Below are 18163 nucleotides of genomic sequence, written 5' to 3' on the forward strand. Positions count from 1 at the left end.
ATTTTATGTTCCAAATTGCAAAATACTTTACAGCTGTGAAATGACTTTTCAGCCATAACGAGCTTGTAGACTAAAATAAAGATGGAGAATCACTGCTTTAGACCATTCTACCTTAAGAAGATCAATATGCTAACCCTCTCAGAAGGGACAATATTCTTCTGAGCTAATCGTCTGTCAGACATTTTCAGCCTGCTCCGTTATTGGAAGTATGAAGTTTTGTATTTATGAAAAGGATTTAAAGAAAAATTAAAAAGCTAGTGAATGAAAATTCAACTTTGCCTCTGAAGCAGAAGAATGGCTTCACAAGTAACTTCCTCATTCATCTTGTAACCAATACAATTACTATTTACTGGGTACTAATAATTCTTTTTCATTGTAATCGTAGGTCTCCAGCTTGCAGTGCAAGAAAATTCACCACCCCCAAGATTTTTGACCTTTTGAGCCAACAGTAGTGACAACTGATGCACGGAAGGCTCACTCTTCCACTCCCCCACACACAACTACAATAGCATGTTCACCATTTGCCATTACTGCAGCTTGAGAATCTTCTGGTCACTTCCTCCGTTGTCTGATCTCAGAACAATATGAGTCTAGTCCCCAGCAAACAAGCTGAAACCCCGATAAAGTCTCAGGCCAAAAGTTGCTATTTGACCTTTTGGTTTTTAACCTCAGACAGAGAGGAGGGGAAAGGATTTGCTTACCTGTATATGCTTGCTGCAAGTGAGCAGGCAGAGGTGAATGAGACAGCGTCGCTGCATGCTGAGCACCTGGCTGTAAACCCTTCAGTAAATCTGGATGAAATAAAAAGAGTAGAGAAAAGAGCAGGAATTTGGACCCAATTTATACAAGAAGGCTGCCTTGTTTGAAAATAGCAGCCTCTTGTTTTTGGAGCTATGTTGGTGGGCACCACAGAAATAATTAGATGTACAGCAGCACATTCCTGTTACTTTTTTTAAACCATACCCCAAATTAAAATAAGATGTCAAGAATTACACAATAGCATTGTCACATGTGGGTTAAAGGGCCACTGAAGATACATCACAAAAGTCGGTCCATTCAGCCATGGGTTATTCAGTACTGGGATAGGGGCCATGTTACAGATGCAAGCCTTTGGACTATTTCAGGAAACAGAAAGGCTGCATTGCCTCCAATAATAATCCAAGTGAAAAAGCTAAAGAATTTTTCTACATTAGAAGATAATAATCACTATGAACCTGACCAATATTTCCCTTTGCAGTTAAAAATGGTTCTAGCATCAGAGGCCCTGTGTGAGCTGCTAATGAGAGGAGCATGACTGTTGCCTTGACCCAAGTATCTCTGCATTAAACAGAGTGTGTCTGCAGTGTCCTGGTTCATTGCTGTGTAAATCTTATAGCATAGAAACTGCTGTAATAAAACTCTGTTCTCACTTCTAATCCCACTGTATGCTATGGTCTTGAAGAAACTAATTTTTAAAGCATACACAGAGACTTATGTAACACCGTGCTCTGCCCAGTAACAGAGAGGGAGCTGTGCTAGTCTATACACTATCAAAACAAAAAGCAGTCAAGTAGAACTTTAAAGACTAGCAAAATAGTTTATTAGGTGAGCTTTCGTGGGACAGACCCATGGTCTGAAGAAGTGGGTCTGTCCCACGAAAGCTCACCTAATAAACTATTTTACTAGTCTTTAAAGTGTTACTTGACTGCTTTTTGTTTTGAGTTCAGTTTTAAAGTAACTTAAGCAATAGTGTTTCCATCACTGCCTTCCCAATTTGAATTTGCAAGTGGTGAAGTAAGGAAGGATGAAGTTAGCACTGAATTAGACTGTGGTATGAATAACCAGCTTCACTTACTTTGAGCTAGGCTGTGGTGGAAAGCCGCTGAGGTAGATCCCGAGGTGGTTGTTACTCCAGCTGTGTCCGTCCCAAAGCCAAGCAGCTCCAACGGAAACTGAAAGGGCACGGTCACAGGAACAAGGCCACTCAGCATACCAAAGGGAGCCAATGGTGTAGACGTCACATTCTGATTGGTTACAGACAGGGGTGATGTCATAAGAGTCAGAGGTGAGGCATTTGCCAATAATGATGCTCCTGCTGTTGACTGTACAGAAACAGGGGTTACAAATAATAAATTTTAAAAGTATTGAGGTAACACGTAGGAACCCTACTCATGGACCAGACTCCATTGTGTTAGATGCTGTACAAACAGGGAAAAAAAAAAATCAGTTCCTGATCCAGGAGTTCACAATCAAAGCCTTACTGGGGCGGGGGGGAATAGAAAGTTAACAATATTTAAATAATTAAAATGTTTTTATTATATATAGCATTCTTGAAAATGCAAAACTTAACTCCTTGTAAATATCTGCTATCAGTGTTTGGGCTTCCTTCACACCGTTGGCTTGCTACATAAGCAGTGTCCACTCTTGTAAGATTAAAGCATAATGACATTCTTGTTCAATTCTTATGTTTGCTTTAAATAGGCACAGCACCACTCCTTTGTTGGCTGAACACAAGAAAGAGGGTAATCAGAGTTCTAAAGAAATTCCCACTAATATTTTGCATTGTTATTTTTAATCTAACAAGAGTAGCTCGGAATTTTCTTGGAGGTATGCAATCTCTTTCCTTTCAGAAATACACTTTTAAAACACTGAGTCTTCATATGCTAAGGGTCCTGAAAACCACAACTCAACACCATATTTAAAAACAGCTTCCTTTCATGAGATATGTGGCAATGCAAAGTAGTATTCATAATCACCATAATGAGAATTTCAGAGGGATGGCAAAGAAAAAAATCTTGCTTACAGAAAATAACATATGCATAGTATTGAATATCTAAATTAGATTTGTTTTCTCTGGGATGGAAGCAAGAACCACCAAAAATATTTTGGTTGCAATCCTCTCCAAAATGCATTATTTAACCTGCCTTTTAAATAACAGCAACTGTCCAGCTCACTTCCATTAACCAATCTTCCTCTTTCACCAAATAACTTGTACATTGATCTATCACTGTTCATTCAAGACTCAATATTAAAAAAAAAACCAACAGAAACAGAACACAGTCTATTTGAATGGATGCCAACATAGATATGTAACAGGCAACTGAGTCAGAGACACCTCTTGAACAGAATACTAGGAAACAGGATGTTTCTAAATAGTATGCGGATTAAATGCATAACAGTTTTTAAAAAGGAACTTAGATCACCAAGACATAAGGGAACTCTCTCAATTTTAAGTAGTAACTCCAGTAAGAGAAACCAAGTGAGGAAAATTTTTAAAAGAATGCTGAAAGCTTCTGCTAACCACATCAAGAACAAAACTAAGACGAAAGCTGTTAAAGAAAGGCCCATTGCTGCCTACAAAGCAAGCCACTGGAATGCTAGAATACCTGGTGTCCCACGACAAAGAAAAGCCTTGGTGTTGAAAGTTTCACTTGTCCTCATAGCCCTAACAGTGAAAGGCTCTAACTAGAGCGTAGCCTACTGCATTCTACAAGGGGGGGACCACACACAAAAAAAACCAAAACAAAACATGGGTAACAATTGTTTTTTCCATAAAAGTACACATTCCTGCTCCAGAATCTTTAAAAAGGAACGTATCATGTATAAAATCACTTAAGTCAACTATTCACTGCATATATAATTATAATCACTGGTCCTGCAAAGAAACAGAAACCATATTATAATCCCCTGCCCTTACACAGGCGTTAAGCATTGGTGTACCTCGGTCCCTCCTATTCTCTGCTTGCAGCTCACAGATGTTCTCTATGGGCTTGTTTACACTTGTCCCCAACTTCAAAGGGGGCATGTTAATCAGGGTGATGGGAGATTACCCAGATCACCTGTGTTTATCCTACATTTCAGAAGAGAACCGTTGAGGAGTAAAGGCACTTGGAAGTAGCATGGGCACTGGCTACACACATACCGGCACTTTGAAGTTTGACACTTCAAAGTTGCCGTGGGGGAGAAATAGCCTAATGAAGTGCTGCATATTCACCGCAGCACTTCACTAGTAACCTCCCATCACCCTGATCAACATGCCCCCTTCGAAGCTGGGGGCAAGTGTACACCCAGCCAATGAGATGCAATACTTGGTCTAATTTTGGATGTTGGGTTTAGTGAGAGTGTAGGGTGTGTTGGTAGCTTTGTGATACACAGGAGGTCAGGTTAGATGATCCCTCCTGACCTTGCACTTTTTACTCGAATCTCCTGCAACGGTTCTCTTGTGAAATGTCGGATAAACAGAGGTGAGCTTTTCAGCAAGTTCAAAAGTGAACAAATCCAGATGCTGGCAGAGCAAAGGGCAGGGAAGAACATCCCAGGACTGAAGACATACACAATCAGAGCTCCAGCTCAAGTGCCTCTGATCTTACCTACAGCCAGTGCTTTTTCATGCAGGGATTGGTTGGGGAGCTAAGTACCAGCTCCTCTTCCCCCTTCCCAAAAAGCACTGCACATACACCTGCAAGGCACAATGATGAAGCTGAGCTCTGATAATTCAGACCCAAGCTAGTCATTTAGAGTTTTAAAATTCAAAATCAGCAGCAGCTCATGAAGTAGCAGCAGAATGTATCGTAAACTCTTTCATATCCAGCAACCCCTGGACTGGGAGATTGTCAGATATTCAAAAATGCTGCTTAATAGAGGCGTGGCTGCGAAATACCCAGCAGTGGGGGAGAGGACCCTGTCAGCCCCACAGCAGGGACCTGGCTGTGGGGCAGAGCCCTGTTGGCAGCTCCAACCCTGGGGAGCTGGTTTGGGGGAACTGCAGCAGCCCTGGGGCAGGCAGAACTCCATGGGCAGGCAGGACTCTGCTAGCAGCCCAGGCTCTGGGGACCACCACCACCAGGGCTTGCAGCTCCAGCCCCAGGACAAGATAGGTTAACCCCAGCAGCTCCGGGGCCAGGAGAAACCTGAATGCTAGCAGGGGATGGAGCCCTGCTGGCAGCTCCAGCCCCGGTTTTGGCCAGGCTGGGGAACCCAGGCAGCCCAAGGAATGGCAGCTGCAGCCCCAGCTGGGAGAACTCAGGGGCAGAGCAGCAGGGGCTCGTGCTGGTTATTTGAGAGTTCTGGTTTAACAAATACCAGATAAGAAGGAGTTCACTGTATTGTCAACACAAAGCTCCATTTAAAAATCAGGCTGCCTTATTTTGGACTAGCTTCAGCTTTGAATGCTCTCAACATGTAGCCCCCAAATACAGCATGTTATATTATTTGTGTGTCAAGATGACAAAAGCTTAATGGGGTCTATGTCAGAACTAACAAATCACACTTGCTGTACCAACCACAAAAGGGAAAAAAGTTACTAACATTTTGTAACTATTGTTCTTGAATATATGCTGTTCATTACATGCTAACTGTGCGTGCCATGTAAATTGCTGCCAGTGTTCTCTCTTCGGCGGATGTTAGTACCCTTTGGAGCCTTGTGCTTACGTGCCAGTGAGTCTTCACCCTTACAGCTCCTTCTGCCGGTAAATCTGACAGAGGGGTAGGAGGGTGGAGCCATGGAGCACACACAAGCAACCCAGCTCAATGAACAACAATGGGAGCTGTAGGAAGCTGTGGCCTGCTCTGCAGCATTTCCCGCAACTCTCATTTGCAGGGAGTGGTGAACCGCAGACACTTGGAGCTGCAAGCAGACATGCCTGTAGAAGCTCAGGTAAACAAACAATCTGGTAGCCTGCTAGTGGCCAACCTTGACAAACCATACATAGCTAGTATGCCAAAGGTTCCCACCATGAAGATCATCATCAAAGGTGGTTCTGTGTAAGAGCCTTGACAACAGACACCCTTCTGGCTGGGGCAATTGTCACCAGGAAGGCAACCTTTCAGGAGAGACGTGGCAGGGAGCACAATGCTAACAGTACTAAATTTAAATCCCCTGATGGAGGGTATGTTGATTTGCAAATCTGATGACAATCTTTCCAACATCTTGAGACATAAGTCTGCCATCTCATGGGAGAACACTGATCCACTATTCACCAAAGATGGGAATACGGAAAGAAGACTGAAATAGCTGCTCAATGCACCTTAACAAATGAAAGGGCCAGGCCCTGCTGTTTTAGGTGAAGTAAACAGTCCAAAATATATTGAAAGGAAGATTTAAAGACAGAGAGAGAGAGCGAGCATGTTAAGAAGTCCAACAAACAGTGTTCCCAGTTGTCCAAGTAGGTAGCTCCGACAGAAGACTTTCTACTGCCTAGCAAGATCTGCTGTACCAGTTCCAAACAGACCTGTTCTTCAGGGTTCAGCCATGCAGCATCTATGCAATTAGGTGTAGGGAGGCAAGTTTGGGTGAAGTAATTGGCCACGGTCTTGTGAAATTTGGTCTTGATGGGAATGGGAGCAAGAAGGGAGCAGCCACTAAGTCCAAGAGTGTGCTGAACCAAAGCAGTCATGTTGCTGCTATCAGGATAACTTGTCTTATCCAGTTTGATTTTTAGAAGAACATTGTGAACCTAGGAAATCATGGACAGGCATACAGTAGATGGTCTGGCCACAAACAGCAGGGAGGTGTTGGAGAGCCAGTCTGGGCTATATCCATGCAGTGAAAAAAACTGGCATCTTCTGTTCTGCGTGAGGGTGAAGAGGTACAACTGCGCAGACTCCCACTTTTGGGAGATGAATCTGGGAATCTCTGGGTGAAGGGACCATTCATGGAGAGAGAGAAGGATCTGTCAGTACATTCTGGGCTCTCAGGAGATATGATGCTTCAAGATGAAGAGGGATGGTTTCCTGCTTCTGGGCTGAAGACTGAGTGTGTCCTTATTTGGTGGTATAGAACTTTGCAGCTGTATTGTCTGTCAGGACTTGCATTACCTTGCCTGATATCTGAGGGAAGAAACACTTGGCATGGTAGAGTGCACCATAATAAGCTTCCCAATGTTTATGTGCAGGGGGAGTTCCCCCTGGGACCAGAAGCCCTGAGTATCCAGGTTGTCGAGGATGACTCCCCACACTAAGTCTGATACATCCAAGATGAATGATAATGACCGCTGAGGGGCAACAAAGGGCATCCCCATCATTACCAACCTTGGATCTTTCCACGAGCCCAGGAAGGTGAGAATCAAGGAGGGATATTGAGCACTGAGTCCAATGGTATCTGTTCAGGGAGCAAAGAGACACTAGCAACATCTGGAGGAATCTGAAACATCTTTGTGTACTGAATCATGTTACAAGCTGTCCTGTGACTCAGTAGCTCAAGACACACCAAAGCTGTTGTGACTGAGTGGAACATAACCTTGAATATCAGGTCTAACATGGTCTGGAAATGGGTCTCCAGAAGGAAGGCCCTAGCTTGGGTCATGCTGAGCACTGCCTCAAATGAATATTCTCTGAACTGGGACAAGAATTAAACTTCTGCTCATTTATCAGGAGGCCTGGCACTCTGAAGGGCCCGCACTGATGCTGCTCTGTACTTGAGCGCACAATGGACCTCTGATCAGCTGGTTGCCAAGACATACGTAAACTTGTACACCTTACCACCTGAGAAAGGCTGCTATCAATACCATTCACCTCATGAACACCTGCAGGACTGTCAACAGGCCAACAGGGAGTGTAGTGAATTGGCAGTGATGCTGATGCACTCTAAACCTGAGAAACCTTCTGTGGCCATGGAAGATAACTATGTGAAATCATGTGTCCTTTTACTCAAGGGTGGTATGAGGAACACCTCAGGGTTTTACCCCCAGCCAAAGATGAAACATACAGCTCTATCAATCAGTGTCCCTCAGGTCCTTCAATTTACTAAGTCTTATGTCCATCTGCTTGGGGGGGGCGGGGAAGAGATAAAGAGAGGAGTCTTCAAAAGGTCAGGTCCTGGATGGATTGTTGGATCTTGTAGGGAAGGCCTGAGGACTGAAGCCAGGAATAGCACCACATGGTTACCACAGAGGCCACTGTCAGGGCCACCAAACTGGCAGTGTCCAAAGCCACCTGGACATATGTTCTTACCCTCTTCCAAAAGAGCTACAAATTCTTGTCTCAACTCTTGGGGCAGGGAGTTTTTGAATTTATTGTGTGTGCTCCACAGATTAAAATCCTATCACCCCAGCAAAGTCTGCTGATTGAAGATACGCAGTTGGAGGCTACCTGTGGGATAAAGCTCTCTTCTGCAAAGGTCCAATCTCTTGTCATCTTTCTGTTTTGGGATAGCAATTGACTAGCCCTTCCTGTCATTTTTATTCACTGCAGACACCACCAAGGATCTGAACAGTGGTTCAAGTATAGATATTCTAACCAGTTTGTCATTGCATAATACATTTCCTCTACCTTCTCTGAAGTGGGGGCAGAGGAGTTTGCCATGAAGCCTTAACTAGTCCCATCACTACCTTATTGATGGGCAGGACTTCTGTGGATGGAACTGCAGCCAGAATAAGGTTTTATGATGTGTCTGAGGTCCTCAACTTACAGGCCCAGGTTTATAATCAGACTGTTTCAGAAGGCCCTGAAATCATCCTGCAGAAGCAGGCTACTGTTATCTAGGACAGATGTGTCTGGGGACAGGGAGGAGATGGAGGTTTGCACCAGAGGACAGGTTGGGTGGTAACAGAGTCAGGGTCCAATTCTGAGTGGGAAGGAGTGGTAGCCTGTCTTTTGGAGACCACCCCGCAGGAGCAGTGGGAAGAAGGACCCAGTACTGGTGAATGGGGGAGTTCTCCTAGAACTCCCAAAAGTTCTGGGAGGACCACTGCATTGGCTGTGACCTCCTGGCCAGGTGCATGCAGGAAGCTTGGCATTGAAATTTGCTGACAATTAGGTTGGTTAAAGATGGTGGCCCTTTAGCAGAACATAAAAGTTCCCCTTTGGACTCCAGGAAGGATTCTTCTCTTCAAGACAATGGTGGAGAGGTACCTTCTTCCACTCCATATGGTGCTCAGAATCTGGAGCGGTAATGGCCATGCTAGAGAAGGTGCCCGATACATTTTGCTCCCTCCTGCTTCTGGATGCTGGAGCTGGTAGGTGTTCCCCTGGGGTTGGTGGGACCAGAAGAGAGAGAAGACCTTACCTGTTTGAAAAGCCTCTGAAGTTAATGGTGATATCGGTCTGCTAGCCTCATGGTGGCTCTTTGGTGTCAGCAGAGTGTCCTGCACAAGGCTCAAAACTCTTGGCAGAATCAATGGTGCTGACAGATCCAGGCAGAGAAGAGTGGCCCAACCTAAGTCTCACTTAACTGTATTCTCCCCTCATCTATTCTGCACTACTGAGCACCCTCTCTTGGTGCTCTGCTTCTTATGCTTCTTCCTCAGCACTGGAGAGGGAGAATTGTCATGGAAAGAGCTCAGTGCCAGAGGAGCTCTTAAAACCAATACTGAAATACTTGGCGCCACATCAGAGTAACTTGGTTCCGAGACAGCCCTCAGGGCAGTTTCTAGGAGGCTAGCCTCCAGTTTGATCTGCTGTCTGTCTTGGTACAGGATCTAACTCCCCGACAGATCTGGTCCTTCATGTTTTGCCAAGACATTTTAAGCAGCTGGAGTGTGGGTCACTCACAGGCAAAGTCTTCCCACAGGTGGCAAAAGGCCTGAAACCCAGGGATTGGAATATGCCCAGCCCCTTTGGTGAAGAAGTCCTTCTACACTAGGAAATACAGTAAACTGTTTCATATCTGTCAGGCCCAGGACGGGTGAAGGGGAGGTGTTGTTTGCCAAATATTCAAATACTCTGTATTCTGTATAATAAAGAGGTACAATGCATAACACTAAAGAAAAATAAGCTTGGACATTAAATCAAGTAGTATGCATACATCTTTGTTTACTAATGACAATAGCATTGTACACTGTAAACTTAGTGTATTTGTTGTATTCATTTATATTTACTTTCACTACATTGTACTTATGGAAAATGTAACAAATTTACTTATGGCTAAAATGCTGGTTACTTGAGAGTTCCAGATAATAGAATGCCGGATATGAAAGTTTACTGTATTTACATTAACTGCAAACATACACACTATATTAATCATATAGACATTCTATGCACTATACTATCATAACTGTGAATGTAGAAAGAAGTCTGAAAACCACAAGGAAGAAGCCTTGCTGAAACACAATTATTTCAGCAACCATCATGGGTGGTAAGTAGTAACTGCAAAGATATGGGACTCGCAGCACTCATTATACCAGCATAGAAGTGTGTGGCTCCAGAGGGTGCTAGAGCTGCTCAGTGGATACTACTAAGGGAAACACCTATCACAATAAGAAGCCCTGTGGAATCTTATAGACTAACATATTTTGGAGCATAAGCTTTCGTGGGCAAAGACCCGCTTCATCTGCCCACAAAAGCTTATGCTCCAAAATATCTGTCAGTCTATAAGGTGCCACAGGACTTCTTGTTGTTCTCAAAGATACAGACTAACATGGCTACCTCTCTGAAATATATCTGACAATGCTGCATGCAGTGCAAACGAGCGTTCCCTGTAAATTGTGCGCTTGTTCAGCCACTCAGGAGAGATTTAAATGCTGCCCAGCTGATTAGCAGAGCACAGCTAAGTTTCTGCTGGTGATGCCCATTCATACATGCCTCAGTGCACATTAAAATTTTATTCTACATATGAATGGAGAAGATTAGCGGGAACACATCTAACATGGAAGGTTCAAGCCACCACTCAGAGAAGAAAAAGTACTTTCCAGACATGGCTTCTAGATACCCACATTACCATATCCATAAATTTTATGGCCAGAAAAACCATACTGTGATCATCTATGGTGACCTCCTGTACAACAAAGACCATAGAATTTTCACCAACAGATTTCTGCATCAAGCCTGTAACTTCTGGTTGAGCCACAGCAACTTTTAGAAGTACATTGTCTTGATTTAGATCATGGGTGTCTGACCTTTTGGCTTGCCTGGGCCGCACTGAGTGAAGAGGAATTGTCTTGGGCCGCATATAAATATGTAATATAGTTAATGTATATAAATCACATAATAATGTTAAAAGTTTACAATCTTGTGGGGCCGCATTACTAGCTGTCCAGCGCTGCATGCTGCCCGCGGGCTGGACACGCCTGATTTAGATACTTCAAGCAACTGAGAAATTCTAACAAAATTATGTGCCTCATTCCTAATCTGAATTTGTCAAGCTTCAGCTTCCAGCCATTTGATTTTTATGCCTTGTCTGATAGATTAAAAACCCTCCTACCCCGTGAAGGTACTTAAGCAGCAAATCAATTTAGTTGGATCCAACCATCCCTTGGATAACCTAAATAAACTGAGCTTTAGTGTCCCACCATAAAGCAGGTTTTCCAGATCTTGAATCATTATTATAGCTCTTTTTGGAATCATACAATTTGCCTTTTTTGAAGCACAGACACTGAACTGAACTCTACTACAGTAACGTCTCACTACTGCCATACTTTGCTTCCTACTTCCTCTCAGTGGTCCCATGTGCACAACAAAGAATCACTTTTGCCTTCTAATTAGCTACACAGCATTGTAAACTCATGTTTAGTTGGTTAGCCACCATGACCTTGAAGTGCTTTTCTTCAAGTTACAGTTGTCCAAAACATATTTTCCCACCCTATAAACGTGATCGCTACTCTTTGTTCACACATGAATTTAGCTGCAAACACGTTTGAGTGAGCCCAGCTCACGGTGAAATCCACGTTCCTCGAAAGAACTAATCTTTCCCCATTATTTACTGCTCTACTAATTTTAGTGTAATTTACAAAGTGCCAACAATGACTGTTTCTTCCAGATCATTGATAAAGATATAGAACACTTAATTAAGACAATTAAGTCAAAACCACACTGCAAAGAGTTAAAGGGATCTCACAAAACTGGGTGGCTGGGCAACAAAATGGCACATAAATTCAATGATGATAAACGCAAAGTAACATGCACTGGAAAACAATCCCAACTAAGCATACAAAATGCTGCAGTCTAAATTAGTTTTCACCATGCAAGAAAAATCTTGGAATCATTGTAGCTAGGTCATTGAAAACATCTGCTCAATGTACAGTGGTAGTCAAAAAAGTTCATGTTAAGAACCACTAGGAAAAGCACAGAAGATAATCAGGTTTACCCAAGGTTAGTGGCAGAACCAGAAATGGAACACAGGTCTTCCAAATACCAGTTTAGTACTCTATCCATTAGACCTCACTCTCTCAAAAATAAATTGTTGGGTCTCCTCTTGGGAGGTTTCTAAGGAAAGTTCTGATCAGGTACAGTCACTGTGGCTTATATCTGAAGAGACTGCAGCGTCAGATGGGACAGAAGCCATACAATTAAAATAAAAGCAAAAACAAAAACCCATATAGCCATAGCGCACTCAAGTGTTACACTATGAGCAGAATACATGCACCACAATAAGCTACTGGGAACAATACAGAGAAATGTCAATTTCAAGCTTGCAAGAGGATGATTATACAGAAAGAATGCGGTTATTTTGAAAGCTGTGAGAAAGCTCTAAATGCATCTTAAAATGTTTAAGACTGCTGCTTTAGGTTTTACAAATATGATGTTAAAACACACTAAACTTTCCTAGAGCTCCCTGATCAAATATCAATACACAATGGCAGTTCCTTTAAAATGATTTCTCTCTCATATTCACAAAACAGATCTGAAAAGTTGGCTTGCTGGCTGGCTTGTAAGTGCTGCAAGTTTACATTAACGGATGAGTTAATGAATAAGAGGAGGTTACAAACCTGTAAGTAGAGGTTCTTCGAGATGTGTGGCCTGTGTTTGTATTTCAATCATATGAGCCCACCATGTGCTGGAGGGTTTTTATAGCACTGTCAGTTGACCCCACGTGTCATGCATGTCCTTGTGCTCCCTGCTGAGATCTAAACAGGCCATGAGGGGTGATGCCTTGCTATTGATCCTCTTACCACTGAGAACATCAGTGCACAACTAGAGACCACACAGGAACCTCCAATTACAGATAAATAAGCCAACATGATAGCTAGTGCCCCCATAGAATGAGCTGTAACTATCCAGAGGGATGCATCTTGAATACCCATTTTGAGATTTGCTGGATGGAAAGCACATGGCTTTTAGATTGCTCTCCAACTACTATAACCAACCGATTTTGGAGATGCCTGAAACACGTGTTGTCTGGAGATTTGGGACGGTACAGAGGAAGCTTCAGTTTGGGTTGGCCCTGCTTTGAGTAGGGGGGTGGACTAGATAGCCTAAGATCTCTTCAACTGTAATCTTCTATGATTCTAAGATGAATGGAACAACAATACTACCTTCAAGAGCAACTTAGGGTGCAGCGCCAGGGAGACTATATCTTTGTAGAACATGGTATAACGGGTCAGATATTGTGGCTGCCAGCTTACTGATCCATCTATTAGAGGAAATGGCTACCAAGAAGATTACCTGCAGAGGGAGATCTAAGAGGGAGTCTGTAACCAAACATTTTGAAGGGAGACTTTGTCCTATTTGATCCTGCAACGACAGAGGTACAGGCCTGAGTACTGGGGGAAAGGTGTTGAAGAGACCTCTCATGAATTAGATGGCAGAAGGGCGAGTAAAGAGTGATATGCAATCCACCAGAGGAAGCACAGCCAGGTGGACCCACACAGAGCTGAAAGAAAGGCCCAAGGTTTTGGACTCAGAGGCAACAGAGAATGATGGGACCAGAAATCTTACCATCATGAAAGTGATGGCAGTAAGCCCAAGTCATAGTGAAATGTTTCCATTTAGCTTGGCACCAGTAGAAAAGCAGTTTGGCCGGGAGGTGGGGAGAGGAGGTGCATGGAGTGGAGGCCTCGGATCCAGGACAGAAAAAAAAAAAAAAACACTCTTGGGAGTCCTGTCCCAGAGAATAAAGAGGCAGCTTGGGGTTCTTGTAAGTGGCAAAAAGGTCCCGGCATGGGGTGCCCAGATTCAGAAGAGGTACCAGAAAGTGGAGTTGTGCAGTTTTGACTTGTGGGTGACAGGGAGAGCTCTACTGAGTGCATCAGCTGTGCAATTTTGGGTGCTTGGCAGGTGCGTGGCCTGGATTATGATGTGATGATATATACGCCAAAAGTGTATAGCTCTAGTGAATGAGGGGGCTCTCACACCCCATTTGTTGATGCAGGTGAACATTATATTGTCTGACAGGAGCTGTACATGCTGTGATTGGATCACAGGGAGAAATGCCTGTCAAGCTTGTCCAGCTGCTCAGCACTCCAGAATGCTGATGGGGAGCCTGACTTTTCACAGCAGCCAAATACCATGGCCCATATGATTGTGGAGGTGTGCCTCCCAGCCCACAAGGCAGCATCTGTTGTGACAGTAGTCCACGGGATAGGGGAAATAGAGATACTGACCAGGATGTTGGAAAGGTCAGTCAACTGGGTGTGAGAGGCCAGAACTGTGTGAAGGATCACTATCCTGGCTGTCAGATGATCTCTGTGGGGCCTGTAGAAGCGAAGCCAGAGTTGTAAGCAACAAACGTGGGTGCCTATTTGGCATTACATACACACAGGTCACCCCATGACTGAGAAGGAAAAGGTAATAGCATGCCATGGCATGAAGGATGTAATGGAAACTCATCAGCAGGGCCACCAGCATCACAGAACAGTTTAGTATAAGGAAAGTTCAAGACATAATTGAGCTGAGTCACGTGCAAATAAAGTCGACTGTCTTGCATAAGTATAAGCAGCAACTTCTGATTGATGTAGATGCTGTAAGAGGCGTGAAAATGGAAAAAGCAGAAAATGCAGCTGTAAGCGTCTGTTGAAGCAGCACAAAGTCAATATTTGAGGTAGGGGTACACTGAGTAACAGACAGCCCAGACCACAAAGACTTATGGAGCTGTCATTGTACCGAAGGGGAGGACTCACAATTTGTAGCAAAGTCTGATCTGGAAACAGACGATGACTCAAGGGGGCTGGATTGATGTGGACTGGAAGCATGCATCCAACACGTAGAGAACTCTGAACCAGGCCTCCCCGGGAGAAGGGAGGGAGAAACATGGATGGGGATAACAGAAGTCAGTATCATCATACAGACCTTGGATATTCAGATAAAGGTATTTAGTAGACAAAAGGTCGAGAACTGGGAAGTAGTATCCACACTTCCTGGGGGCGCAGAAGTCTCTGCTACATAGGGAGGTTTCACAGGCTGTATCGTACTTTTCGAAAGAGCAGCTTTGGCCTCTTGCTGGAGAAGGTATTGATGGGCCGGGTCTGTTGGAGGTATCTCAGGGGAGAGGTGGGGGGGACAAAAGAACTTCTATGGAGTATATGTAGTAGATACTCTCCAGTACCCAATGGTCTGAGGATCTTGCTCTAATTGTGTACAAATAGGGCAAGGTGACTCCAAATATGATGCGTGAAGCCAAGGATGGCAAGAGGGAGGGTCTGGAACTCTTGACTGACCTGTCCGAAGTGTGCTGCAAGATCCTGATGGGTGAGGGTTGAGGGGCTGCAGCAGAGATTGTGGTTCACTGATGCTGGGACACTAATGCCAGCCAACAGCACTGTGGAGACTGTTCAAGATGCAAACAATAAGGGTTGAGTTGTTGATGCTGCTGTTCACACCATGGGGGCCTTTGATGAGTCCCTTCACATATTAGTTTCTGCATAAAACTAGTCCTCATCAAAAAGCGCAGTCCTCTACGGTTGTTTGGAGCTCTCAAGGGAAATGAAGACTGTAGCCAGGAATTACAGTGCACGATATGTCAGCTGCATTGACTGCTGCTTGAATGCTGACGTTAACTATGAGATGTCCTTCATCCACCAGCATCTAAAATGGGTGCTGTTGGTCGGAGGGAAGCTTGTCTTAGAATTATGCTTATTATGCTTACTAGCATCTCTTAAAATCATAATTGGCCTGATAGTTTGTGACGTGAAACTGCCACACCAAAGAGCAGACCCTTCTCCCTAAAAAGATCTAAATGCTTTACTACCCCGTACGCAGCAATGGACTTTTGGACATGTTGGTGCACTCCCTCCATGACTGCAGGCACCTCAAGGGAGCTATGGGGTGAGTTGGAAAACAAAGTTAGTTGGGGCAAAGATACCTATTTAATTCTGGGAGAACAAGAGGCCAGGATGTGCTACACTGTCCATGTAGGCCAGAAAATGGCATCCATTAATAAAGTATGTCACCCATGAGGTCCCTGAAGTTGGAAAATATAAAGCAGCCGGTATATTTGAAAATGGTCCTGGTACTGCCTGCAATCATCAGGAAGAGACATGGAGGCAGGAATGAGAGCTTCATCCAAAGAGGAGGAAGAAGCTGTAGGAACCAGCAGAACAGACAATACCAGCTTGATTTCTGCCTGCCCCTAGGAGCATGATGGTGTCAGTTGAGAAGCTGGGGTCACGTCAGAGGAGGCCTACAAGAGTGGATGGTGGGGACAGTCTATGTCGCAAAATGGCCAAGGGGATGAGACCCAGGGTGCAATGGGCTCCAGGAGAGAAGGTTACTCATCTGTGCAGCTACTGAGATTCTTTGAGATGAGTGTCCCTGGAGGTTCTCCACTCCAGGTGCTTGTGTGTCTGTGAGCCTTTGCTCAGAGATTTTTGCATCAGTTCCTGTGTGGGTCATGCCTGCATGATGTCTGCCTCACAACTCACTAGTGTTTAAAATACCACATGCATGACGTAGAGCCATCACTCTCTCTCTACTGCAAAACCGGCATTACTCTGGATCAGAGAGGAGGTGGGCATGTAGTAGAGCACCCACAGGGACACTCAAGTTGAAGAACCTGAGTTACTGTATGGGTGAGTAACCTTCTCTTCAAGAGATATTCCTGTAGGCGCATCTCTCCTATTGAGTAGTAGTGTCTCCGAGGATGATGGGGACTTTGGAGTTGGTGGAATAGCTGCACACAGTCCAGATCTGCCCAGCAGGGCATCTGATTAGAAGTTTGTGTACTAGCTTAGTTGGGCAAAACCATGCTATTGCAAGGTCTAAGTGGATGTTTGTATATGTCCATCAATGGAACACTGTTTAGCAAAGCTACAGATGTGGACACTGATTTCATAGAATATGTCTATTGTCTGAGGCAGTTGCACACTTTGGAGTTGATGGCATAGCTGAATACATTCAGCTATCTAGTCAAGAGTGTGTCTGTCTCTGCTGGGTCATCATGAAGAGATCTATGGCAGGAAAGCTCCATTGGCTGAAGACCGTTTGTAAGAGACTGTGTTGCTCATTTTCTACCTGTGGTCTTGTGGACTTTGTCTTCTGAGTTTGTTTGCAGATTTCATTTGTAGTTGAATTCCAGGAACCAGATAGGTAAGAAGCCGAGAGACAGTCATGTCTGATATACCAGTTCCAAAGTTTGATGGCTTCAGCATGTAGGGCATGGGAGTGAGCCCCACCCTGCGTATTTATATAGAACATGCAGGGGATATTGTCTGTCATCACTTGAACCGTGGAGCCTCTGATGAGTGGCAGGAAATTGAGGCAAGCATAACAGACAACATGTAATTTTCTTGGCCTTATTCTTAAAGTGGGGAAGCTCATGCAACAGTAAAACCATGTTGGCACATGACCTGGCACAGCTCAGGGAGGAAACAGACTTAAAAGAAGCCCTTGACAATAAATAAATCATCCTTCCTGTAGGTATGGTCTGCATTCTTTGTTCCTAGACATATGACTTTAAGTTTGGTTATTGAAATACATATTTTGTTTTCATCCCTTTGTACCAATGTATCTGTATCTTCTTCACTATTTATTAACCATCCAGTCCGTTAGCTACAAACTTTGTCAATAATAGTTTTAAGCGGTTATCAATAAAATATCATAGGACCAAGAAATGAACCTGGTGGCACCCGCCTAAAAACACACATGCTTGATGGCTCCCTGTTGAAAATTACGTTTTTAACACCCATCACCCTGTTTTTAATATGTCATCATCATCAACCATGGGCTCAGCACCCGTTGGTGTCTGATGCCTCTCTCACTATTTCCTGCCATCTTTCCCTATCCAGTGCAGAGTGGCTTAGTTTCTGTAGCCTAGTTCCACACCAATCTACTACATCATCTATCCACTCTCTGTGGGGTCTGCCTCTCCTACTTGAGCCATCCATTATGCCGAATACTAGGGTCTTGATTTCTCGTTCGTCCATTCTGCAAATATGTCCAAACAGTTGTAGCTTCCATTTTATAACCATCTGCAGCAGGTTCTCTTTTGGCTGAATCTTCCTTTATAATTCCTCAGTGGTGACCTTCTGCATCCATCCTATTCTGAGAATCTTTCTATGACAACTCATTTTGAACGCCAATATTCTTCTTTCGAATC

The 18163-nt window shown here is 44.1% G+C and overlaps 1 protein-coding gene across 5 annotated transcripts in view; it reads right to left on the minus strand.

Moving 5' to 3' along the window:
• Positions 1–18163, minus strand: part of UBN2 (ubinuclein 2) — a 94208-nt gene that overhangs the window by 2893 nt on the left and 73152 nt on the right. For 4 of the 5 annotated variants that reach the window (XM_075010581.1, XM_075010553.1, XM_075010572.1 and 1 more), the window contains 2 exons: positions 1835–2081; positions 702–791 (listed from right to left, as the gene is read on the minus strand). In XM_075010581.1, coding sequence (XP_074866682.1) covers positions 702–791; positions 1835–2081 — 337 coding nt within the window. The remainder of the gene's footprint in view (positions 1–701; positions 792–1834; positions 2082–18163) is intronic. The other variant, XM_075010562.1, reaches the window with a different exon arrangement.

Source organism: Carettochelys insculpta, chromosome 1 (genome assembly GCF_033958435.1).
Source record: "Carettochelys insculpta isolate YL-2023 chromosome 1, ASM3395843v1, whole genome shotgun sequence".
Taxonomy (NCBI): domain Eukaryota; kingdom Metazoa; phylum Chordata; order Testudines; family Carettochelyidae; genus Carettochelys; species Carettochelys insculpta.